At 35.4% G+C, this 27083-nt stretch overlaps 1 protein-coding gene across 6 annotated transcripts in view; it reads right to left on the bottom strand.

Annotated features, from left to right (window-relative positions):
- LOC142982569 (inactive dipeptidyl peptidase 10) overlaps positions 1-27083 on the bottom strand; it is a 533383-nt gene that overhangs the window by 49290 nt on the left and 457010 nt on the right. For all 6 annotated transcript variants that reach the window (XM_076129128.1, XM_076129127.1, XM_076129129.1 and 3 more), the window contains one exon: positions 13115-13322. In XM_076129128.1, the coding sequence (XP_075985243.1) occupies positions 13115-13322 (208 nt within the window). The remainder of the gene's footprint in view (positions 1-13114; positions 13323-27083) is intronic.

A 27083-nucleotide genomic window follows, 5' to 3' on the forward strand; every position in this document is an offset into this window, starting at 1 on the left:
TTGAATTCAACTACCAAACTATCCTTCCTCCATTCTTATTGAACAACATGTAACATTGAGAAACGTCTCCATGTCATGTCGACCACAGATAATAAAACGTCCTCACTACACGGACTGAACCAATAAACGTCACAGCTGAGTATATATTTTTCACTGGCTACGTGACAGCACAACATGTGTCGTGAAATAGTAGGTTTTTCTACGTCTTCGTTCACATTTGGGCATTTTTAATCATTCCTTAGGTCACATATTTTCATTACGACGAAGCTATCTCTCTCTTTTCCATGCTATGAATCACATGTGGAATGGTGTGAGGTCAGTAGGGTCTTCCTAAACTCCAAACTGTAATGCCTTGTCTCCTATATAGTCTGCTAGCCACATGACATGGCCATACCATCTCGGCCTACTCTCCTGCATTTTTCCCTTCATACCTAAAGATCAACAACTAAGTCGCTGTATTTCTTTTATGAATATGCACCTAAAATCTTTCTAAGCGAGCGACGTCGAAACACAATCTAGTAGAGCGTTACGTAACAAAGTTTTCTGTAAGCTTTGTAATATTAATACATTTTGCCCGTGGGAACAATTCTAAAAATCGCTTTGAGCACGTTTTCTTTTGTCGTGCAGTTTGTGAGTTTTGTGTCGGGTCCCGGCCGCGTGGTTGACAGACGATTGTACTGCAATCGCTTTGTTCGGCCACGGCCGGGAAATGTGGAGTACACTGCGAAATTGTTATCATTTCATACGATATTAAACTGTTGGGTTTTGTCGTGTTACTAACTTAGGTATCATAAATTAATCTTTTAAATTTAAATTATGAAAAACGATTTTGTAACTTAATAAAAAGTTGATAAATAATTTCTGTCTTTGGGCAACTCATATGCTACTTTGTATGGTCAGCGTTACAATTACAAACAGCAAGAACATTTATTTTCAAGTAATTTAATAAATCAAACTGTCGCTATTCGATAGTACGGTGTGACTTAATGATCACAAATTAAGCAAAGCTTCTACTGTAATAACCGGACTAACTGATAAACATACTTATTACTTATACTTCTAAATACTTAGTTATAACATCACCGAATGACTGTTTTTGTAATCTGTGTGTATACGATGTTGTGATGTTCGGTTCCCGGATCGGTCTGTTGTTTTTGTCTAATTTATATTGGAATATTATTCAATAGCCCGGAATCTATTAACATGCCCAGTTAACGGCAACAGGCTCTTTCCTTTTTACATGAGACTAACATTGTTAATGTCGAAACGCTATTTCATATGCCGATACCTTTGGACAACTACTACGTATGTATGTAATAACATTCAAATAAAACAAAGCTTGACAGTATAGCCTTTAATACACATATTAAAAGCCTAAAACACTAATATTTGTTTCTTATAATCTCCATACATCACAATTACGCAACCATATTTTTCTTTTATGAAGCGAAAACGAAGCAAAAGTTCCAGTACCACGTTCGTGTATTTATTGTATTGTTTTAAAGACTATTGTGAAGTTTTCACATAAAAGTTTGGTGAACTGTTATAAAATGGCCGTTATTTTAGTATAGAGGTAGTTTTATTTTCTATTATCGTGGAAACTATTTTATGTAGACACGTAGAAATATGATGTCTTTACTGTATTTATTGAAATGAAATATTAAGTTATGACGTTGACGGCCCAATAAAAGTGTGGTATTTTGACTTAACAGCCATTTACGTATGGTATATCGATTTTGTAGAAATTAATATACCTACCTATTTATTATATTTTTGAACTTCTTTATTGTTTCTTCAAGATGTATAATGCCGAAGTGTATGTAAACCTTAGGTTACATGTATCGGTTTGGTATGTATAGCCTATTGCCAAAGACAGCTAGACACACTTAACTCAGGGCTACTAAGGCATAGACTTTGCCCAATCCGGGACTAGAACTCGAGATTTTACGCTCAAAACACACTACCGCTCAGCCCACAGACACAGTCAATACGTGGCAGATATTATTTTGAGGCATATTAAAAAACCTATCATGGTACATCATATATTTAGCAAAGAAATCTCTTTGTCTATAGATGTTATATTTATGGCATAAATCAACAACAAAATAAACCATTTCGAGATCCAATAAATACGGTAATAAAAGGTGAAAATCCTCCCTTATTTCCACCTGAGGGGTTCAGCATCTGTTCTTATTAGCATGCCGTTCATCCCCTATATCTGGGGCCCGCATAATTTTAAGATATCGCCCGCGGCTCATTTGTTCGTCGATGCTAAGAGAGCCTGCTTTATTTTACAGGTGGAATGTTATTTATTATGGTTTAGGAGTTGTTTTAAATCATTTTTGGTATTATTGAGTGTACAAACTCATAATGTTTCAAATTATATCGTTTGCCTAAAGTAGTCGACGGTAAAATGAATGAATTTTCAATGTTGTGTATTAAAAATAATAAGAAATTTCTAAGGGTTAAGAAATATATTGCAATTAAACGTTACTTGCCTGAGAGTTTCTTTAAATAGTTCTTTCAAGGATACAAACTCCCTAATCTTAGCCAGCGTCGAGAACTCACGGTCCTTTATTCTTAGAAGAGCCCCGAGCTTGTACAGTAATAGTAAGTCTATTTATTACTTCAATGATGTCCTACGTTGACGTCGGTTGCACATACCAGTCGAGCGTACCGTCATGTAAGACCAATTCAACACAGGTGAAAATAAAACCTTACACTCCTAATCAAGATATCGCTAAATCGTAACAAAGGGAATCCGATAGCCAATTCGAACAGAAATAAATCCGGTCGTATCTCGTGATCTTCAAACTAAAACACATAAAGAAACGTTCAACAAAGAGAAACCTCATTAAGTCTTATCAAATAGTGGAACTAAAGGACTCTTTGTAGAGCCTTCGGCGTTCAGCGCCATCTATTGAGGTGATAATTAAATGTGGCACTTTTGACTGTAAATGCGCAAAAGTTGCAAGTGCATTATTAAGTAAAAAGTTTATTTTTGGATTGCCTTTTTGGTGCAGTTGTTAGTGTACACGACTACTGATCATGAGGTCCTCGGTTCGATTCCCAGGTCGGACAAAGTGATATTGCATTTTTTCTTAAATATTTGTTTTGGTAACGTTCCCGGTATATGACAGCGGTCTCACCCCCTATTCCATGGGGTTAACATTGTTAATGGCGAAATATGGGGTGTATTTCATATACTTTTGCATATTTTTTTGGGTATAATAGGCGTCATGTTATGTTAACTTTAAATACTATGAAAGGCATTGTCCCTACGAACAAAAAATCGTGATTATCGGGAAATGATTTAAATGAAGATATGAACTGAAAAGAAACCTTTTATTAGAAAAGTACAATTCCAGTAACTTCTTAATAAAAGTAATATCAAGCGAACATCCTGTATTTCCTGGAACCAAACAGGATGTTATTAAAATAACAAACATATTCTTGTGACAAAAACATTCGTATTATTACAAAATTCTTTGTTTTAGTTTTTCATAGGATAATTGTACTATAGGAGTTGGTAAAAAAATATTATTATTCCAATCACCCTTAGAATTTTTAACCCCATTTCATCAGTATTAATTTATTCTTAACAGATAATGCATAATTTTAATTGCAATTTTTAAAGATTTTCCTTATATCAGAAATGTCAAAAATATTGACATACCAAACGGCATCATTCGTTTTTGTGTAGACATATTTTTATTTACTACTAGCTGACCCGGCAAACGTTGTTTTGCCATATGAATAAAAAAATGACACTTAGGGGTATGAAAAATAAATGTTGGCCGATTCTCAGACCTATTCAATATGCTCACAAAATTTCATTAGAATCGGTCAAGCCGTTTCGGAGGAGTATGGCAACGAAAACTGTGACGCGAGAATTTTATACAATATTAGATAATGTGAGTTGTTTAAACATATTTTTTATTTATTATTGAGTTTTGTCAGTAATCCCTATTATTATACACTATTAATACGTGTTTTAAATCAACCCTGAGCCATGTAACACAAGGTAGTTTCATAATGTTACTATGTGTAATGAGATCTATCACTGATGTTGTTTTAACTCGCTCTTTGCGTGTGAGAATACATAATAATGCACTGTTACTCGTATGTATTGTTGCTAAGTTTATTACTTCATCATGGACATTTCTACTGACATACTAGTATTTTATAGTACACTTCTACTGATCCATAATCCATAATTCCATAATATTCCATAATAATATAATAATAATATTGTAAATGCGAAAGTAACTCTGTCTGTCTGTCTGTCTGCTACTCAATCACGCCTAAACTACTGAACCGATTTGGATGAAATTTGGTATGGAGATATTTTGATACCCGAGAAAGGACAAAGGGTACTTTTTACCCGGGAAAGTGACGCATTTCCATGGGAAAACTCAGATGGCGGACGAAGTCGCGGGTAAAAGCTAGTATTCCATATACGAAAAGTAGTTTTTTTTTTATCTTTACATCTTTCATGCTGTTAAAACTATCGTATTAGTTGACTTTTTTAACAGCACGCCAGTCATGCCCGAACGTGTAGACAGAGGTGTATGAAATGCATCTGCATATTGCCGTTTGCAATGTAATGTATGGAAAGCCTATTGTTATATACCGGATAGACATTCACGTTACCAAATCCCATGCTACTGCTATTGAGCAGTATTCTAATATAAACTAGTCAAGACTAATATAGAGCCTTACTCCACCCGGGAATCAAACCCGTGATCACCAACGCGGCAACGTAGCCACAATAATGGCAGTTTAAACCAAGAATGATGACATAAAAAAACTAAACACAAGAAAAACAATTCAATGTCTATTTTTATCAAACTCTAAACCGAAATATCAATATTGTATTGAGAAAGCATTTACAAAAATATCTCGATAGAATAACAGCAACGTTTCAGTTTGAAGGAATAATCCAAAAAGCGTATTGTTCCACGATATAGCATGTCGACCGATGGACGTATGGATTCTGTATAATATATGGCCTTGCTAAAGTATGAGGAGCACTTTTATACGAGACGACATTAGCACGACACGGGGACGACCAGCTTCTATATTTTTTATTATGACCTACGTAGTAAGTCCATTGGTGACGAGAGACACGTGGTCAAAATTCTAGCATCGGATAATGGTAATACGAAGTTATTCTGACAGAAAGTTTTGACCAGTTTTAGCGGTTTTGCAATATTTTCGCTATATCAAAACGAGTCTAATATTTGTACATTTTTGACTATATGACAATTGTTTTTTTCTTAATGAAATATACTTGTATATGTCTAATATTCAAATGCTCTCTAATACAACTGTTGTGTTTTATTGAATGTTTAAGGGAAAATATTTTAGAATTTGTTTAAAATAAAATTATTTCTTAACAAATCGTTGTCGTGTCGAAGTCGTGTCGTGTGATACAAAACTAAACAATTGTTTGTTTAGGAGCTCAACCGACGTATACTCGTACGACAATATTTGCAGAAGCCAAGTACCACAAAATTTTCCACTACAAAAATGTTCACGTATTTCCAACTGAATATACTGTAATATTACTATTTCGCTTGTTCTATTGTATTTCAGCGAAGAAGAGTTATTGGTCTTTCCGCATTTCTGAAAGTTTTTAATAATAACCATTGTAAGAATTTATCACTAAACTAAGATATTTTTGTTTTGGAAATCAGTGAAGTTGATAAGCGAACGTATTACGAGTATATAGTCACTCTAGAATAAAATTTTGTGTCATGGGGATTTTGAAAGTAGTGATGCTTTTGATAATAAAACCTGGATTATCATTATCATCATCATCAGATACACGTGATACTCAATACACATGGTTAAATTACTTTTGTATAAATGTATGTACATAAAAGTTATTCGATAGCCTTCGAAACGATTACGCCAATTTCCAATCGGCTTAACTTAAAATTTAACTCAAATAAATATACATCAGCTTTATATGAGAACTTCTCATTTTACCAGTCGCTTAAAAATACTTAATGATTTTAAAAAAATGTATAGTGTAAGTAACTCTCAACTTAGTTATTTAATAATGGTTTTATTTTCATATTTCATTTGCAGCTTTCTCTCGTATTTACAGCAAACCTCACACAATCTTAAGCCGGCGAAGAATAAGTCGACAGTTATTAAATATTAAGTTAGTTTTATAAGCCGAGCCGGGGCATAAAAACGGCTTAAACGGGCATATCTAAGAGTCATGTTCGTTTCTACGTATTGTCTGGGGACCTCTAAATATTCTGAACCCAGGTGCCGTAACATTTTTAGTTATATAAGATTTTTGTCGGTCGTCAAGCGATGTTTAAGTATGTTTTAAAGAGTCTTATTACAGTTGTATTGTTTGAGAAAACTTGGTAGATATTAAGAAACTAAGATATATGTGTTAAAAATTCAACAACGGCAAACTTTTATTTGAAAATTTTACAATATTACAAATTATTTCGTATAAAATGCTACAGTATGTAACTATGTATTATCAATTTTACTTCGAACAAGTTTAAAACAAACTAAACTTCGAACTTGAGCAACACTTCCATCCAGAAAAGCACACGCGGTGTTAAGTACAAAGTTTTCACGATACATCAACCTATCGATCCAACGTTCCAGGAATATTTCACTTGAAGTCAATCAGTCTAGCCTTTCTTCCAACTTTAAACTGCACGTTTGGCGCAGTGGTTACCGGAGTGTGTGGCGGGTTCGAATCCCACCCGGGACAAATATTTGTGTGATGAGCACGAGTATCAGTTCTGACCCTGATTGTTAATTTATCTATACCAGTATGTATTTAGAAATATATGAGTATGTTAATTATTTGGTTACCATAGTACATGCTCTGCTTAGTTCGGAATCAAATGAAATGTTGTCCAACAATATTTATTTTATAAATGTTGCAGTCGGCTTCCAGTCTATCCAAATGCAGTTGGGTGTCAGTATTTTACATGGAGCAACTGCCTATTGAACCTCTACAACCCAGTTACCAGGGTTATAACACGATACCCCTGACTAATGGTCAGACTTTTAAGCTTCTGAAAACGGGTAACGACTGTCAAATAATTATTTTGTCATTTGGATGAAATAAATAATTGAATTTTTGGATGAAATAATTAAATTATTTTTTTTATAAGACAGCAGACACTTTTATTGATTTTTGCGTCATGTTCACTTTTACGAACATAAATAATGGACAAATCAAACCCACGAATTCCACGCAGTCGTAGCAATGTTACAACAAATTTTCCTACATGGCCATCAAGAATTTATCTTATAAATTCTTCTATAAAACTAGGTCATATCCTTCTTTGGATAAAACCTCATAATATATTCAGGGATTGGAATTTATCGTTTGGCACGACCGGCGCCCGATAGCAATGAGTAAACCTTTTCATATTGTCCACTCGCTCGTGAGCTCTGATAACTGATGTAGGCAAAACGTTGGGATGCATACTAGAACATTTTACTGGGAAACGAATACCTATCACTATAGAGTATTTATAGAGAATTTTGGGTAAAAAATCGGTCAGCGCCTCTAGTGAGTGATAAAGGAACTAATTTTGTTTAGCCGATTTTTTGCTGAAAGAACTACTTAATGCTCTTTTGAAAACGATCGACGAAGTTCGGGTAGGCTTAAATGAAGATGGTGACACGATTTGCATACGTCACAATATAGCTAGAGGGTACAAACCTGTGGGTGAGGCCCTTGTCCAATAGTAGGATACTGAGATAAGCTAAATAAGAAAATACTTTGACAGTAAAACAATAGTGATTAGAATGCGACGAATCAGGAACTGGTCCAAGTAGTATGGAAAAAAAGGGATACTTATAGTATTCACTAATTAAAATAATTTGCTTATCATACGCTGGATTTTTGCTAAATATCAGTGAAAATTTTTGTTTTTTAAGACATTTAAGGTAAGATAAGACCAGTATTTCTGGACATATTTCTTTAGCTGACACTACAGTACCTAACGTTACTCTACATACTTATTTCTCCCCCATAAACCCGCTGGTAGCAAGCCAAGACTTACGTTTCTATTATCTAAATAGAAAACGTAGCTGAGCGTAAACAATTCAAGGAGTTGCGAGTGCATCGTGACCTTGGGGTCAATGACCCGGCGCCATTTTGTCGCCAGAATTAATGGCGCGTCTAATGGACAAGGCTAGTGCACTTACGTTACTTATTGATGTTTCTTGATGGGTTTGCGCTAAGGATATGTGCACACCAAGAAAGAAAATAAAAGTTTAAATACGATATTTTCCATGCAAAATTGTATTAAAAACAGTTTTATGGTTTAGCTATGAATGTGTAACAGACAGAAAGACATACAGACGGACATATAGACAAACTTTCGAGTTTGTTATAGCTTCTTCCCGTGAATTCGTCTCGTGGAGAGATAAATTTGGTTATAAACTATACATGTGCCAAAGTTCATATAAATCTATAAAGTAGTAGTAGCGTGAAAGAGTTACAAACATCCTCACAAGATCTCTCATTACCAATCCTAGTTAATTAAGTATGGAATAATATTTTTAATAATACCTAATGTACAAACTTTTTTCCAATTTTCTTTTCACCATTTACTTGATGTATGCAAGCGAATGGTCAGCTTTGTGTCAAAGCCGTTGAAGCCAACCCTTGACTTGGCGTTATAACAGCTGTCGTTTTGCCAACAAGCAGCGCCAATTTTTTACAATATGTCCCCCAAAAAATCGCACTTAATTACTTGGAATGTGACCCCAATGCACTCGTACTATTCTTTCCGTATTGCGATAGGTCGGCAACCAATTGTTTTTGAAACCTGCTTTTAGCGAAGGCTGTTTTGTGCCAAATAGAACCTATTGTGACTAGTAGTTGTGTTGAAAATGTTGTATTTAGCCTCTATTATAAGGCTTTCACGGTTTTCAGTAGGTAGGTGACCTGGGAAATGTCCAATTGCAGTTATTTTGAAGGGTTTTTGGCAGTCGAATTCACTCGTATGACCTATTTTGTATCGTATCATTGTGTATTGGGTTAAATAAATTCAAATCCACGATCATTTTAAAATGCTACACTTCGTATGTTGCCATTTTCTGGCTGAACCTATTTTGATGAAAATCATTGAAACCTTGGTTACCTTTTTATTCAAACCCTATCTTTTAAAAAGATGAAACTTTATGGTATGTAGGTTAGCGAGTCGAAAATAAAGGAGTTATTTTTTAATATTTCCTTACTTCTGTAAAGCAGTTGGTTAGGGTGATTTTCACTCTGCTATTAATGAGAACATCTAAGATTCGATTCTCATTCAGAAAAAGTACTACGAAAATAGTGTTCTAAGTTTAGTTGTGACAAAGGCAGTGTTAGATTAGATAGAAGAAGTTAGGAACAATAGAAAGCACTTGTTCTACAGTGGGACAGTACATGAAACTCAAGGAAAAAGTTATCTTTTAACAGAAGTCATTAACTGCAACCTACTGTCAAAGTTGTTCAGGCCGGAGGCCTTTGACATAGCTTAACGACTTTTATCTTAATTGACAACTATCGGGACTGACTTTTATCACGCTTTCCAAAGTTAGAAAACGCTTAGTTCGACTACTACTGGGCGGTCACCCATCTATAGAATGACCGCGCTAAGGGTTGCTTAACCCACAGATAGTTTGCCGACCGATGCACGCAACTAGCTCCTTACTTTCACAGTTAACAACAGTTTAAAATTCTAAACCTTATTAAGTAAAACTTCACTGTAGTTCTAGTTGTGTTCTAGTACATTCTATGTTGGGAAAGTGCTAATACTTTTAAATGCAATGCATGAAAGTGCTGAAAATTGCTTCTACAACTGAATGTAAATAGTTTTAGTCGAATGCGGGCGCGAATTGAATTGAAAATGGTTACGAAAATACTAGTGTAATGCGGGTTTCAAATACTATTAAATATATATTTTATCATTACGGCATCAAATACACACGGTTTTCAAAATTTTGTCACGTAAGTTTTGGTCTCACTTAATAAGAAAGTTTTATATTATTATTTTAGGGTTTGGATTTCTTCAATTATACTCCTCAGCAGTTTAATCTAGACCCTTGTCACTTACACAGACCTATGTCTAAAATTGGAAAGGCAATAGGTAAGAAAAAAAATGCTTGTTTATATCATTACAAAGATCTACAATATCAAAAAAAAAAATCTAATATATTTTATTGACATAAAATCTGTTACAATATCCACACATTGTCCTGACATCTATGCTAGCCGAAGCTGTGTTACAGATGCCAGTGTCTTCACCCTTATTTATTAACGTGACAATATTTAGTCATAAAACAAAAAGAGTATTGAGAAAATATGAACATAAAACAAATATCAAAATAATCAGTACAGTAGCTCGATTCTCTACTAGTATCGACTACCGACAACCGACCTGTCATCGAGAAATTTTGTTCGAAAATCTGATCAGCGCCTCTGACGGATGTCGTAGGAAACTTTTGGCAGTACATTCTTAATGTCAAAATTTCGGTAGCTAGCCGGTTGTCGGTAGTCGATAGTGGTAGAGAATCGGGGCACAGAACGCGAGGCACAAATAGAACAATGTTTTTAAGCGACCACGCTTGTCAGAATCCCGTAAACCATAAACCCAAACATAAAGACCACACACATTGTTTCAATGAAAAACCTAGCACAGAACCACAAAGCATTATATCACGAAATATATGCGTTTACATGATATTTTACATGAACGAGCTCGTAAAGTCCCGAGATAGCGCTGTTTTTACACACGCCGTGCAAATTACTCTGTAAGTTTACTTTTTTATGTATTTTATGATACTCGGATTTAGTTAACGTGTGGGTGATAAATTAATCAAAAATTTTGTGGTAAACTGCTCCTATGCTCGGGGCGGTAGTGTATATAACTGCTGACCATGAGGTCTCGGGTTCGGTTCCCAGGTAGGGCAAAATGCTGTTGGATTTATAATAGATTTTTCTCTAGAGTAGCACAAAGTTTGGTAACGTGCCCGGTTTTTTTTTATCCGTTACTGCAAGGCAAGGGTCTCTTCCCAACGAGGGAGGAGCTAGGCTTTGAGTTGTGCCTGATATGTAACGATAAGTTGGCCTTCTATAACGTGGAACTAACATTGAAACTAATCAGTACCTTAATTTTCTTGTTATGATGAAAAATGTAGTATAGATACAAATATAACAACGAAATTAAAATGCAACTAGGCACGGGATTTTTTAGTGAGGAGACAACCTAGGTAAATAAAACCGCGGTCAGGATATTTATTTTATTAAACTCAAAAGTGGCAGAAGACGCGAGTAGTGGCTTGTATAAAAATAGTCATCATTAATCAGTATCTTTGAAAGTGGTAATGAAAGTTAATTTCACAAATTATTACGTACTTAAGGATATTTTTGTGTAATTTATGATTGTTTATTTCCTGCCGCAGAGATTTTATCATCTGTCATCATCAATTTGTAGAAGAGCTGTAATTTATGTTAAAAATACGACGCAAAAGTGTGTTTTTAGCAGTTTTAGTACTTAGTAGTTGGTAAAAATATAATTTTAATTTTATTTTACAAGCTAGTTACCGTGGCCCAATTTTTGTTGTAATATTTTTCGTAAAATTAGTAGCATAGTATTAATATCCTTTTCCTTGATGTTCGACTGCCTCGATTTGATGGTTTAGGTCGTCACGCCGCTACCATTGTGCAGGGAGGTCGTGGGCTCAATTTCCACACGGAACAATTATTTGTGGGTTCCACAAATTGTTGTTTCGGGTCTGGTTGTGTTTTGTGTCCGTTGTTTGTGAGCTTGTAAAAGTCGCTAGTAAAAAGCTTGTAAAAACAATTATTCCTATTATTATTTGTAGGTTGTCTTTTTAAAGTATACCTACTACCTTTACATACAGTTTGTTATCTATATTATTGCTAAATTGTATTAAAATGTTAAGCCATTTTTACCTGAACGAAAAACAAACAGCTATTCCTAATTAAAATATTAAGTATCGTCTTGAACGTATTTCTTAAAGCGGTGTATTTATGTCGATTAACAACAAAACTACTTGTTGTTTTCGTATGAGGAAGATAAACTAATATTATTGGGGAGATAAGTCGGGAAGTCCTTCCGTATAATACCATCCTTATGAGATATCGACCACCGCTTGGTAATTACGTGTTTTCTTTTGTTTCGGTCAGAAATATTTATCGTTTATTTGTAGTGTAGATATTAATACTGTAAGTTGGGAGATAGTTGTTTTACGTATGTATATCAGATACTAGAGGCCGCCCACGACTTTGTCTCCGTGTAAATCCCGATCCCTCGAGAACTCCGAGATAAAAGCCTATGTGATATTCTGGGTCTTCAACTACCTACATACCAAATTTCATCGTAATCGGTTCAGAAATATTTGCGTGAAAGAATAACAAACATCCATATATACATACTCACAAACTTTCGCATTTATAATATTAGTAGAATAGTAGAATATCGTACTACAGCTGCAAAAATCTATCATTAATTCCATGGCCCAGTTTTACCACTTCTAAATATCTAGCAGAATCCTCCGAAAAGAAATTCGTTACATTCGGCGTCTATAAGCGTGCGGAGGTGTAATACTAGAGGCTGCATTTCGCTTCCGAAAAGCGACTAAAACACCGATCGCCGATGCGGTCTCAATATCAGATTACGTGAAACTTTTAGAGATGTGTTTATACATTTGCTGTCACTTAATTTTGCAAAGGATTACATTTATCATAGTCTGAGAATCTGGCTCTAAGTATATGAAATCCATATATATCACTATGGTTCTAGTTGAGTTCTTAGTTTTAAGGACGGGCATTTGTTATTTGCAACTTATTTCGAATTATCATAAAGTCTGGCTTCACCCAGCTAACGTATATAACTTGTAAACTCAGTTTTAGATAACCAAAGTCACCTTAAGCCAAAGATACAATAACGCCCGGCACTGCCGCTATAAAATATCTTCATTTCTCTGGGCTTTCAGGTTAATATATACAGTAACAGATCTATAAGAAACAGTATATTAGTAGATCTTTAATCGAAAACACATACAAGATACCTCATCCATTAAACAGAGAATATGACAAAGTTCTTACCTGTAAGCCAAGTGCCATTAAACGGCTTATAATGTTCAGTGAGTACATCATGGAGCGTGGGTCTCCTGCCCCTGACCCGGCCGCCGTCCCCGGCCGGCGTGAGCAGCGCTATGCTGAACACGATGAGACCCAGCACCGCTGCGATCACTAGCAGGGCGATCAGAATGCCGCGCCAGTTGCGTTGCGTTGGAGTCGCTGCTGCCAGCTCCTGGGGAAGAAGGAGAGAGAAGAGTGAGGAAAGAGTATATTTATTTTCTTGGGTGAAACAAATTCTGTAGTAAAATTTGCACATGTGTCGCGAGGGTCTTTACAAATATACAATAGACACGAAACACAGCAAGATTAATAGATCAAACATCTTTAACAAGTAAGCAATTAACATTTTAAAGCTATACGACGTTTTGACTGCGTTACACCAGTATAAGTCGCAGGCAGATCTGCCTGTCACCGCGACCGGTAAAATTTTCACAAACATAATAATATACTAATATATGTTTCTAAGCAAACAGACGATTGCAACTTAACCTACGACTTCCAGACGCAGTTCAAATTTAGTAGCCACAACCATAACCTCTTGTACGAGCTACATCATAGCACTATTTCTGAAATGCACCTATTTTTCTAAAGGTTGTACGTAAAATTTGTCGTTTGCGGTTAGCTTAGTACTCGGGGTACTTCAATTTGGTCGCGAGGCAGCTGCTACTATAACCTGTGGGGTTTATTCCTTCAGAGTATTTAAAGTAAACATTTTATGCCATCAAAAACATTCTGTAAAAACCTCAAGTCTCGCCGTAAAAAGTTGTGAGATCTATATAATACCAAGTCGATTAATCTATTTAGTCTCTACTTAAAGGACCTTCTGTCTTAAGTTATTACGTATGTTATTATCATGCCAATTTAAAAAAAATACCTATAAAACAAATAGACCGACCTGGCCATCGCATGATTTGATTATTAGTATGTATCACACTACACAGCACGACGAGAAGTTAATGCTCCTGAAATGTTAATGGCGAATTTGTGTTTTCTTGTGATGACCAAGTCGATCTATTTGTTTTAAAGGTATTTTTTTTTAAATTGGCATGATAATAACATACGTAATAACTTAAGACAGAAGGTCCTTTAAGTAGAGACTAAATAGATTAATCGACTTGGTATTATATAGATCTCACAACTTTTTACGGCGAGACTTGAGGTTTTTACAGAATGTTTTTGATGGCATCTCACTTCTTTTTGTAGAGCGAATAGAGCAAACATAAGTTCAATTTGTATGGAAAGCCGTATTTTTTTCATAACTCAACATATTTTCCTATGGGAATGTTGTTCAGTTTCATGGGCTAAACACCCTTACCCACCCTATACCCCCTCCCGTTATGTCTCATATAGTAGATACATATTTACACCTATTTATTTTATTTTCTACTGTAATAATAATTCATTAACTGCAAATGTAACCTTGTAATCTTATACATTTATATGGGATTACAAAGTTATTGTTGCAGTTAGTGTATTTAGAAAACTTGACCGAAATTACAAAATATTGAATTTTTCCCATGACTAAGACACTAAACCCTATTTGTATTCTAAATTTTAAGCTTCTAAGTCTGCTAGAAGTACCTTAGACTTTTGATGATCGGTGAGTCAGTGAGTCAGTGAATCAGTGAGTGACAAAATTCAAAATTTTAACAAGTTGTCATTCTTAAACTACTGGTTCAAATTGGCTGAAATTTTAAATATACCGTGTTTATACAATGACTGATAAGTTGCTGAAAATCCAGGCTTCTTGTTTTATCCACTACGAAATTATAGGGGTGTCAAAAATAGCCCGAATTGCTTCGAGAAAAGGATGTTACGGCCGTGCCACTTTTTTTTTGCTCGACTTGCGGGGGCACTTCCGTGCCCCCAGATACCCTGTCGCAGCAAGCAGTGCCGTCTAAACTTAGGGCATTTACCTTTTACAAAATATCGATTTCGAAAGGATTGAGGTTGTAAAATTGTGATTGCAAACATGAATTTTACTAATAGCATTTAATTCCTGAGTGTCCCAAACAAAACCTGGTTCGAGAGAAGACCTTTGCCCAGCAACGGAGACTGGCTGACTGACTTGGGACAGTCATGGGTTAAACAACAAATATAGAACGAAAGTTTATAAGTAGTGTGTCCGATACGACTACAAAAAAAAATACTGATCCTAAAAATGTCCTATAAAATATCTGCGCCGCCCGATCAGTTTTTCACTGATATGTATTTAATACCTCAAATGCTAAGTGATAATTATGTGGAACTGTTACTCAACGCTACTATACTGCTAAACCCTACTTATTGACCCGAATCTCGTAAGAATACCTAAGTCATAAACATTATAATAAGTAGTAGTTATAATAAGAAACTAGCCCACCCTTACCTACGAGTGATATATCTCCCTTTTTATTCGATAACTTCTGGCCAATCAATATTTGCGTGGAGCCTGAACAAACAAAACTTTGCCAAAGAAAATATTGGCAAAGATCCGTAAGATATGAGGGTGGAATAATAATCTTTGGTGTAAGAACTGGCTATTGAGTCAACAATCATAATTTGAGGTCAATGCCCCAAATTTTCTAGTGTCGAAAACGTTAGGTACTTTAGAAGTTTCGTGTTGCTAGATTATTATCTATCTATACTGTTTAGCAATATTTTAAGCATAAACGTTTGTAAGGACGTCCAATTGTTACATTTGTGTAGACGCATGTTAGTTTTTTTACGCAGAAACAACTAAACTGTTTTTGATGAAATTCGGCACAAAAATAGTAAATAAACTTTAATCAACTTTATATCATTTCACGTGGTTCAGGTCGGAAACAGAAATTCGTTTAGGTTTAGGTACTGTATCGGTATTAATGTGATCATGCATTTTACATTGAGTTGCTTGCGTCAATGCAATTAAGCATTCATCTCTTACAAGTGATCGAGCGTTCAAAACTTTGGCAATGAACTAAGTTTCTAAGTTACACATGCATTAAAAATAATTAGCCCTCGCTTTAGCAATGATAGAAAACTTACTAGCGATACTTTTAAATTGCTTAAACTAGTTCTTGAATGAAAGTTAAGCCTGAAATTCACTTGGATGGCGTGGGGAATTTAAACCCCAACACCTTTTTTCGTGAGGAGACCCTTACTCTAGCAATGCGTCAGGAATATATTTATAATGAAATGTTTATGTCTCTATACATATGCATACGTGCATAAAATCACGTCTTTTTCCCAAAGGGATAGGCAGAGCTCAAACAACGCCACTTGGTACGATCCTTACTAACTTCTCTTGCCTATACAACCATACATATTGTCATACAGGACCGTCGGTTACGAGTACTACACACCTGACCTACCGCATAACAGTATGATAGTAAATAATTTCTAAATTCAACGAGGTCGCTAGCAAAGCCGGCAATATTTTCATTAAGCGCTAATTATCCGGACATTCCCCTATAATATACAACAATGTAGTTTGATCCTAGCTCATTACCCGGACAAGTAATACCCGGGTTGATACGTGACGTCACTAATTACACCCGGTTCTCTAACCGGGTCATCGATTACACCCGGACAATTTTGACCGGGTCTCGTGGTATGAAATGAATATCAAAGCGTATTCAGAATTTACAGGTTTAATTTGTATTATTAGAAATGTGGCAATAAATTTACACCGGTTCATTATTATAACTAACAATTTGATTATTGTTTGAAATAGCTTTGGTAGTAGAGTGGCTGTGTTAAGTCAGTTCTGATTACGAGGATTAATTCCTGTGTGAAATTCCACCGTATTGAAAGTGTTAAAGACGCATTTTCATATCAATCGAGCAGGACAGTAATATGTCTAAATAATATAATTTAGGGAGAAAAAATAGACCTCAAGGATGTCGAACAAAAAATTTGCAAGAATATTATCTAACCTCTACAAATTATGTTAATTATTGTTAATTGTGCTTAATTATTCATGCGATTATTTTATATTTTTCAAAAATAATAGACAGTGTACTCTGTAATCTGCTATATTGACACTAGGCTGATCGTTAAATCTAGAATAAACGAATTAAATAAGTCTTAAAATAAACAGGTTAAACTAGGTTTAAGTTATGATCAGAATCCGCACACATTCCTAGAACTATGAAAGTTTGAGATCGCTAACGGATTAGTTTCACTTATAACTCCGTAACCGGATAACGGGAATTACCCGGAATTCAATCTATTTTCAATGATCCATTACCAAACTTCTGTGAGACGGCTAATGGAATTTAATATGTATGAACAATGGAGGGCTAGTAATATTATTTATGCAATCTTTTGTTTTTTTTTTCATCTTGACAGGGCAGTCAGGCAAATTTTGACTACTTTTGTAGCATGGGTAGTGTTGTGTGCGGCTGCCAATAGTAATGTCACGACCACTACCCATTTCGAGTAAAATACTTTTGATTTTATTCCATAACTATATCATTCTCAATATCGGATTAGAGCTTTTGTTCCCAGCATACTAAGGCCATTAGATGGCCTTAGTATGCTAGTTATGTACCACATCTTCATGCATAGAGTTTAAATAAAAAAATATTCTCTACAAAGGTGTAACATTTGTGTGTAGGCTTTCTCAGCTCTAACTAGCCACCTTCCCTGTGGGAAAACTGTGAGTCGAGTATCTAATGAGGCACATCAGAGCTGTGTCACTTCCGGCTACCGTTGCGACTTTTGAAGTCAACATTAGGTGAAAAGACTGCACGTGTCGTCATGGTATCTTGATGTTATATTTGTGATCCTAGTCAGTTTTTGTAGTCGTAGATAAGTTTTAAATTTGTAGAAATTGACAAACAAATTATATTTTGATAATCATCTGATAACATTAATTTATCCTCCATTCCTATCCATATCAATAAAAAAATAACCTATACAGCACGGTACTCCTTTCTTCATAAAATATATATTAGGTGTACCTTAAGCTTATCATATTAGCCAAGTAATGTATGAATGCTTGTTTCTCAAAAAATACATAACAGAAAGCTCTCAGACTTCATCAATATATTTTCTCCGAACACTGCCAAGTGTCAATTCAGCCAGTGACCTCACGACCAAAAATAATCACCCAGCTTAGTGATACAAATGTCCACACTTTCTTAACACACTGCTGGCGTGTCCGTCATTCATTTGTGGTCAAACCCCAGGCTACATTTATCACTGCTTAGTATTCCGGTCCGGTTCTTCACGTCACTACCCTGACCAATTAGTGGCCCGGATAACCGCACTGCCGTCCGGATATACCCGGGTATACGTGATTTTGCACTTGTAATTATTGAGGACATTGAAATAAAAATTGTATAATATTTTAGCATCATATCTTTAAAGTATTTTTAAAGAATATTACTAGTAGATATTGTTTTCATGTGATTATTATTCAGTTACAGCCACTATTATATACTGAAAGCTATTAATAAAAGCTATAATTATCGTGTTTTTATTTTCTGTTTGATTATGACTAACTTTTATTAAAATTTACATTGCCAATATGTTTTGTTGCCCGTATGTACCCAAATGCCTTTGTGATAGCGTTTTGGTTGCTTCAAGAGAATTGGTAGAGCCTAATATTGGGCAGTTTAAAATATAGGACTTCAATAACTTAAAGGATTTTTACACTTCAAAAGTACAAACGATACAAATGTCAAGCTCTTTCATACTGGAACTAAGGGACCTATTTTATTATTAAACCTTAAATATATAAACGAAATACATAAAAAACATACGTAGTTTTAATTTTCTCTTTGAGCTTAAAAAACCACGTGTAAAATTACATCCACAAAATTATTCAACACTCAAAAGTAAAGTATAATTTTACCCGGTCAAAGCCGGTGCAAAACATGATAAATCCGGATAATACTGCGTGCGGTTTATCCGGAATCGTCCGGACTAATTGGTCAGTCCGGGTGTGACGTGACAAACACTTTATGCCGTGAATGTTCGCCGCAAATAAAACTGGAGGGAATACTCCATCTATGTATGTATGTGCATTGAAATGGACTTCATCATTGGCGGAATTAATGATTTATTTTGATGTTTATAAACCTATGTATGTTATAAATGATTGCAGCGATATTTGATTTTAGCAATCGCTTCCTACGTGTGATTGAGGGTTCCAACTGTTAAATATGATGTTGTGTAAAGTGACTTGCTTTAATAGTGAATGACAATATAGTGGAAATATATTCTGGTTGTGTAAAGTTTCAGCGCTTGGCTATCATAGTGGACTCGAAGCCAACCTTAACTTTTTCATGGCGGTTTAAGCAGTTGTAAAAATCTTTCTCTTTTGTCACAAATACTAAATGCTTTCTGTAGAAAAGAAAAGTAGAATCCGGAATTCCAATAATTTCCAGGAAGGCAGAAGTAAAGCCACTTTTCACAAAAACCTCACCCATTTCAATTGAATTAAACATTATGTCAGTCTGCACTCATTTGACTGGGATAGAATCAATCTTTATGTTCTATCTATCCATCGTATGGTTAGTGGTCAACCTAATGTCAAAGTTGTTCAAGCCGCCCGAAAGGCCTTTGACATGGCTTTTAACCGACTTTTTACGTGCCTTCCGAAGCATGGAGACGCTCAGTTCAAATATCACTATGCGGTCACCCATCCATAGAATGACTGCGCCAAGGGTTGCTTAACCCTCAGATCGTTTACCGACCGGTGAGCGCAACTGGCTATGAGCGCCTATGTTTTTTATGTTAAAGGAAAGGTATACAATAATCAAAGGTTCGAATTTATGTTTCAATATCTTTGTAAAACATCGAAAATACTCTTCAATTTATTGCTCTACATTTGACAGCTGACTCTTACCAAAACACGACCGGCATTAGCAAACGTCCGTCAAGCTTCCCAACATGACCAAAAGTCGTCCAGTACCATTCCGAATGAGAAATTCCCAGCCTTCTAGCCTACTGGACATTTTCACTTGGACATACCGTCGTGCGCTTGAAGTAGTGACGTGGCCGTGTGACGTCACCGTTCAAGTTGACATGTGAAGCGTGACAGTTTGATAGAGGCTCAGCTCCTGTCAAAATGTCTATGTGTTTTGAAGGATTTTGCTTTGGGAAATGTAGGTCGTGGTTGTGTATGGAATAAAACGTTAGTAAATTGATCGCAATTTGTCTTTAAGAGATTTTTAGATTTTAAGACGATAAAAAATAATGAGTTCAAGACAATGTTGAAAATATCTTGCTTCTATACTACCTATATTCCTATACCTGTATACCTTGTATAACAAATGTTTTAAAGTTTCTAGAAATGTTTCTACCAAAGGGTAAATTGAAAAAATGCAAGTTTATCAACGTGCAGTTGATTTACCCATAAGTCCTTAACCAACATGCCGCAGTTATTATAACAACTTAAGCAACAAAAATAAGTCCAAAAATAAAAAACAAGGAAGGAATTTTGCAAGTTCTTTATATTATCCTCAATTTGACGTTCAAGGTAAACATTTTCCCGTGTTAACTGAGGCAGGAAACAGGGTAAGAAACGTAACATACCATAAAACATTCAGTGGGCAGAATACCATAGCTAAACGAAACTCACTAACTGACAGTTCGCTGCTCAATTTACCAAATAACTTCAACTTTTGTTAATATATCCGTTTCAGCAAATCGACGTGGAATCAAGCCAAGTAATGACAATGTAAAGTTCTGCAGTCTACATTTTGAAACGTACATTTCAATTTTTTTTAGTTAATTTTTATAGTAGGTATCGAAGTTCAAAATAATCGATAACATGATATTGATGACGACCAATTTGAGTGTAGATAAAAAAGTGATAAAATAACAAACTATTTTAAATTAGGTAGCTGCTCAAGCAACTATATTATATCTATGGTGTAGCTCTACATAACTACAATAGTTCTATGTTATGTGATGGGCTCAAAGCATAACTCCTTCTTCGATCAGAAGGAAGCCATTGCTAAACAGTGGGGCTGGTAAAAATGTAGCACATAACTGCTAGAAATAGTCCATTCTTATACATAAATAAAGTTATCAAAAGTATCATGATACACAGAAGTATGCCATATTCAACCGTCCATTTATTTCCCAATACAACTTAACCAAAATAAACCATATTCGAACCTTACCAAAAATAGCACCAAATGATAAAAACATATCTATTCCCTTTCAACTCAAAAGGGGCAACTTCACGACGTATTTGAAACGAGGGTCAGACAGAAATTGACGGGTGTCTTAGTTCACAGTGATGTGTATCATTTCATGCTTGCCAGCTTTTGTCGGATAACCGGCTATTCAATATTCAACCCGGTTATCTTGCCGGTTATCCCGGATATAATAGAGTGATGTATCTTTTGTGCTGAGATTTTTAGTGATCTGATATAGATGGTATAAAAAGCTACAGTATTATTTTTTTACATAATTTCGCGCTTCTAATACTCATAGGTGTTAAAAGGAAATAAAAACTACTCAATTTTTATTTACCTGGGAATCTAACTCTAGAATTATTAATCAGAGATTTTAAACTCCGGTGCCAACCGTTAAAAGTTTCATGCACACTTGGCTCATTTTTAATTAAACTGACCATGGTGAAATCTCGGCCAGAGCAACATAAGTATATTGCTTTTAGTATCTGTGGCTTAAACGACTCATGTCACGATCATTCCAGAGATGGATGACCGCTTAGTGGTATTTGAACTGGGCGTCTCCGTGCTTTGGAGGGAACGTAAAAAGTCGGTCCTGGTTATTGATTATCAAGATAACAGTCGTAAGGTCAAAGGCTCTTTAGGCGACTTGAACAACTTTGACACTAGGTTGACCACTAACCATACGATAAAAAAGGTTTTAATGCTTACGATATCAGAAATAAATCCATCAACCAATATCAGTTAAAAAATCACTTAAAACGTAATCGAATACCACTCGACGCGATAATTTCACTCAACATGTCGATGGTGAATGTAAATTACACATTCATCGGTCATTATGACTCATTCATTCTTTAGCGAATGAGCACAAAAATTAACTCAATCTCAGTTCATTAATCATTCATTTAACGAGGTAATGGCAGACAGAAGAGTGGAGAACAAGCTTCAAACTTTTATTTTATGAGTTACTTTCAAGATTTTCCTTTAAAAGTTTTAGGATTAATTTATAATGTTACGGTAATCTTTTTTTAGTTACTTGAATCTTAGGTGGTGGTTAAAAGTGTTTGATCTATCTGCCATTTGGTAATAATCAACCAAACGGCTCTTTTCCCTTTTTATCAATAAATAACAAATAGACAATAAACAGCGACCGAATGGTTTAAGTTAGAACCTGCCACGCAATTGGTCGGAAGTTTATAACCGAGGCATCAGACTTATGACTTTTCTAAGTTATGTGTATTTTAGTAATCATTATTACTTGTCCCAACGGTGAAAGAAAGTTCTTTAGAACATAGACATAGACACTGCTTACCTTCAAGAACAAAGGTATGCAAAGTCGGAAAAGGTATGCCACCCGCACTTGGGTTTCATGGTGGACTCAAGACCTAACCCCTCTCTCATTCCGGGACAAGAACCTGGCCCATCCCTGGAACATTAATCGGTTAAATTTTATTATGGTTTAACCGTCTGAAAAGTTTAAGAGCCACGTGCACTAAAGCAAGCAAGCGTATATTTTCCCTTCACATAAGCCTGTCCTCGGTAATTATTAACTCATGTGGTAATAGTCGGCTCAATTAATATTGTCCGTTCATCAAGCGATGCGTTGTCAACACACAGTGACTGTTTACCAAACCGTTATTAAAATTCAATGTTATTCATACCCGGTGTTAATGTGCTGTTTGTATTATTAATGGGTATTTTTATCGAAGAAGCAGGATCTATAATAATTTATTCGTATATGAACTTTAGTGCCCGACCGAAACCGAAACCGAAACTTCATTACAAGGATAATTTTTTGAGGGAAAATAAAAAATATCGCTTATCGCTTTTATAATCAATCAATTTAAGACAAATGGATAGGAGTCATTAATTCAACGCGCCGATGGTCGATTAAGCTCGAAATCTCCCGAATGCACTTTCGGTTTCGGCCGTAGTCTCGGCAGTTTTGTTGTCGAAAACGAAACTAAACCGAAATTTGAGTTTGAATTGAGTTTCGGCCGTTAAAAAACCGAACATTCGGTCGGACACTAATGAACTTACATTACTTACGTAACATCACACCTGTTATATGATAAGAAGGTTCTGATAGAGGTCTTTGAATACACCCGCGTTTCACTTATTGCAATGTAAGTCTCTTGTAATAAAGAGCAAGCCTATTACTATATTGTTATGCCAGCTACGTTAATTATCTTAAAGTGAAAATTGAGAATAATTCGATATGAATTACAAAAACCAAATAACATATCACCTGACCAAGAATAGAAGTCAAGACCTCGTAATCTGTATCTACCGCTTGGATTACAGCGACGGTCAGTAAAGTACGAAAAATAAAAGATTTTAAGAAATCTTATACATACAACAAGTTATGTTACAACAACCTTTTAACTGCACGTTTGGCGCAGTGGTTTAAGCGGTCACCTCGCCGCTGCAACCGTCGCCGCGTGTGGTGGGTTTGAATCCCACCCGGGACAAATCTTTGTGTGATGAGCCAAGTATTTGTTCTGAGCCTGGATGTTAATGTATCTATATAAGTATGTATTTAGAAGTATATAAGTATGTTTATCAGTTATTTGGTTACCATAGTACAAGCTCTGCTTAGTTTGGAATCAAATGGCCGTGTGTGAGTTGTCCCAAAATATTTATTATTATTATTTTCGTAACATATCAACGATATTATCTGTGTATGTTTTTCAAGTGCGTCTCTTCAAAGCGTTTCTATTTACGTCCGCACAATAAATTTTATTCGCCAATCTAATTAATCTTAATTTAAAAGACATTTTAGTATGAAAATTCCGCGCGAACGAAGTCTAGGTAAAATCCTAATCTGATATACAGCATGTGTTTTTATCAAGTGTGTTACAGGGTGTTCCCGACGCGTATTAACTACAGCTATTTGTCGCGGCTGCACTCGACATTACGTACGAGCCGCGATTAGTTTGCCTTACTTTGAGTTAGCGCTTGGATTATGAGCTTTTTGTTATGTGTAATAATGCTGTGATGTAATATGATGATATTTTATTGTAAGGATAGCTTAGGAAGATGAACGTATTGCATTTTTCTAACTTTTATGAGACAACAGGTAGAATCTAGCGTCAATATTGTTAAAGCGTCTTTTCGAAACGATGATAATACATTTTGTTAGAGTGAAGATTGAAAAGTATTTTTTCTTGTGCGTTCATAAGTAGTCAAAATATGACATGTTAGCCAAATAAGCAAGCGTCTTTGAGATACGTCAGTATGACAAACTTGAAATTTTTCTTAGCAAGTTACTACATTATCAAGAGTTTGATATTTCAATCTTTTTCAGTTTTTTATACAAAAGTGGTCGATATCCGATAGAGGTGGAAATTCCCTTTCTGAAAAACAGTTTCAGATGAAGTCTTCAAGCTTAATTCAATTAAAATTCAAGATTAATTAATTAAAATTCAAGATTAATTCTTTGAAAAAAGCACACTTGTAAAAAATAAAGTACATCGAAATGATCAGTACATGAGAGTTTCATGTAAATGCTTGTCGCGTCGTCGACCCGATATCGTATCAAGTAATAAAATCGAATCTCTCGTTCATTCACCGCCATCAAATTGGCTATATTAACTTAAAACGCCACGGTATGTGGCTACGACGACACATAGATGTAAAAATGTGTTTTTACTTTTATGTGAAAACTGCTAGACCGATTTGGATAAAATATGGCCGAGTGATAGATCTTCTGTGGAAAAACATTCTTTTTTTCGAGGGTGTAAGCTAGTATAGTATGAATTTAGGAATGCTGTAAGCACAATAGTACTTTGTGTTCGTTGTTTGTATGTTTGTAAAAGTTCTCTGTACGTCTCATCACAACACATTATTTCAGTGCGGTAGTTTTTTTAAACAAAGTAAAAGTTAAATAATTTAAAGTAAAAATAAGCAGATTTTTTTACAGAAGTAAGTACGTCGAGTTACCTCGTTTTCTGCTTTACCCCCGTAGATATAAGTTAGAAATATATGTTCTTAATAACAATTCTATATTATGTTAAAATTTGGTACTTTTCAATACAACCCTTGTTTAGTCTGTCAATACGACAAGCCTGAAGGCTTTTATCAAACATTTCCAAAGTTTCCACATGCAAAGCCTTTGTAAAAACGACAGGGGTATTGTGGGAGCAACCCCGGATGTTTTGTCCCTTTCATACGTGGGCAGAAGTGCGTAGGTGCGAAAGAGAGGGAATGATATTGAAATAGGTCATTGTATGTGAAATTATTTTTGAGTTGTTGAATAAGATGAGTTTACGATCGATGATGTATGTATTGATAAGGTATTGAAGGGATGTGTGAATATGGTTCAAGCAAGAGTTGTATATGGACCAAATTATTTTCTTGGGCTATGATAATTCGTTTGGATATACATAATTACAGGATGTATATATTATTATATACATTATTGTATACAGGATAGGTGAATGAATGGATCTTTTCAACTCGTTACTAAGTATCATAAATGTATAGTATAGGTGTAAATTAAACAGCTGGAAAACCGAAATAGAATATGCTAGTTTCAAATTTATCATATTAACTTGTACCTTAAGGAATAAATCGGTTTAGATAACATTTCGCAAAGTCATAGATGGCGCTGAACACTTTTGTTTTTGGCGGGATGCACTCGGTGATTAGAGTTGCCGCCAAAAAACAAATAAATCCCAGCAATGGGAAGATGCCGTCTATTCGTACCGTAACTGTATTTAGATATTTCAAACTTGATATATTTTTGATGAAAATAGTACCAAAGTAAATATTATAAAACCTCTTATTAAAACGTTACAAGCACTATTAGAAAAACAGCACTAAGTTATCTCAAAATCAGGTTTCTGTTGTAAAAAAATCTCTCTCATAAATTGATCACATTTCCCTTGACAATATATAACAATTAGATACGAGTCGGGATGAGAGGACTATTATTAGAGCGGCCGCCCCCTACCGCCCCCTTACCGACACCCCCTAACACCCCCGATCAATAGCTGCGTGGATTTTAAATAAACACTCGTTTATACATACGACATCTTGTTACAATAGTCTGTTTATGAAAAGTGGGTATATACATTAATAAATATAGTTGACATTGAAAAGTCACCGGTCGGTAAACGATCTGTGGGTTAAGCAAATCTTGGCGCGGTTATTCCATAGATGGGTGACTACATAGTGGTATTTGAGCTGGGCGTCTCCGTGCTTCGGAGGGCACGTAAAAAGTCAGTCCCGTTTGTTGTCAATTAAGATAACAGTCGTTAAACCACGTCAAAGGCCTTGGAGCGGCTTGAACAACTTTGACACTAGGTAGACCACTAACCATACGATAAGAAGAAAACTGCCGCTTTTCTCTCTCTCTTACTGACTATTTGTCCCATATGGTGGTGGGGTCAATATCAATAGAAATACTGCCACTACGATACATATATTTTCATTCTGAAGATAGGGCCATTATGAAGAGCTGGCAAGAAAGTCTTAGCCACTCTTTTTTATCGCCAAATGGTTTTACATACATACATAATATCTCGCCTGTTATATCCAACGTTTGGCTGTTTACAATGCTAGTCCCATGAAATAGGGGGCGAGTCTATTGCTATTCACAGGGCACTGATCAAACTCCGGGCTGCTTTTCAGTAATATCATAAATATATGAACTTCCCACGTTACTAAGTGAGTGACTGACTGATGGACATCGCAACAGCCAAAATTATTGAGCGCAGAAAGATATAATTTGCTATGAAGAACCCGTAGTGTAGTGTAGAGAAACTCTAAAAGAGGATACTAGGAAACTGCACCCCGAAGGGGGTAAAAAGGGG

Source organism: Anticarsia gemmatalis, chromosome 22 (assembly GCF_050436995.1).
Source record: "Anticarsia gemmatalis isolate Benzon Research Colony breed Stoneville strain chromosome 22, ilAntGemm2 primary, whole genome shotgun sequence".
NCBI classification, from domain to species: Eukaryota; Metazoa; Arthropoda; class Insecta; order Lepidoptera; family Erebidae; genus Anticarsia; species Anticarsia gemmatalis.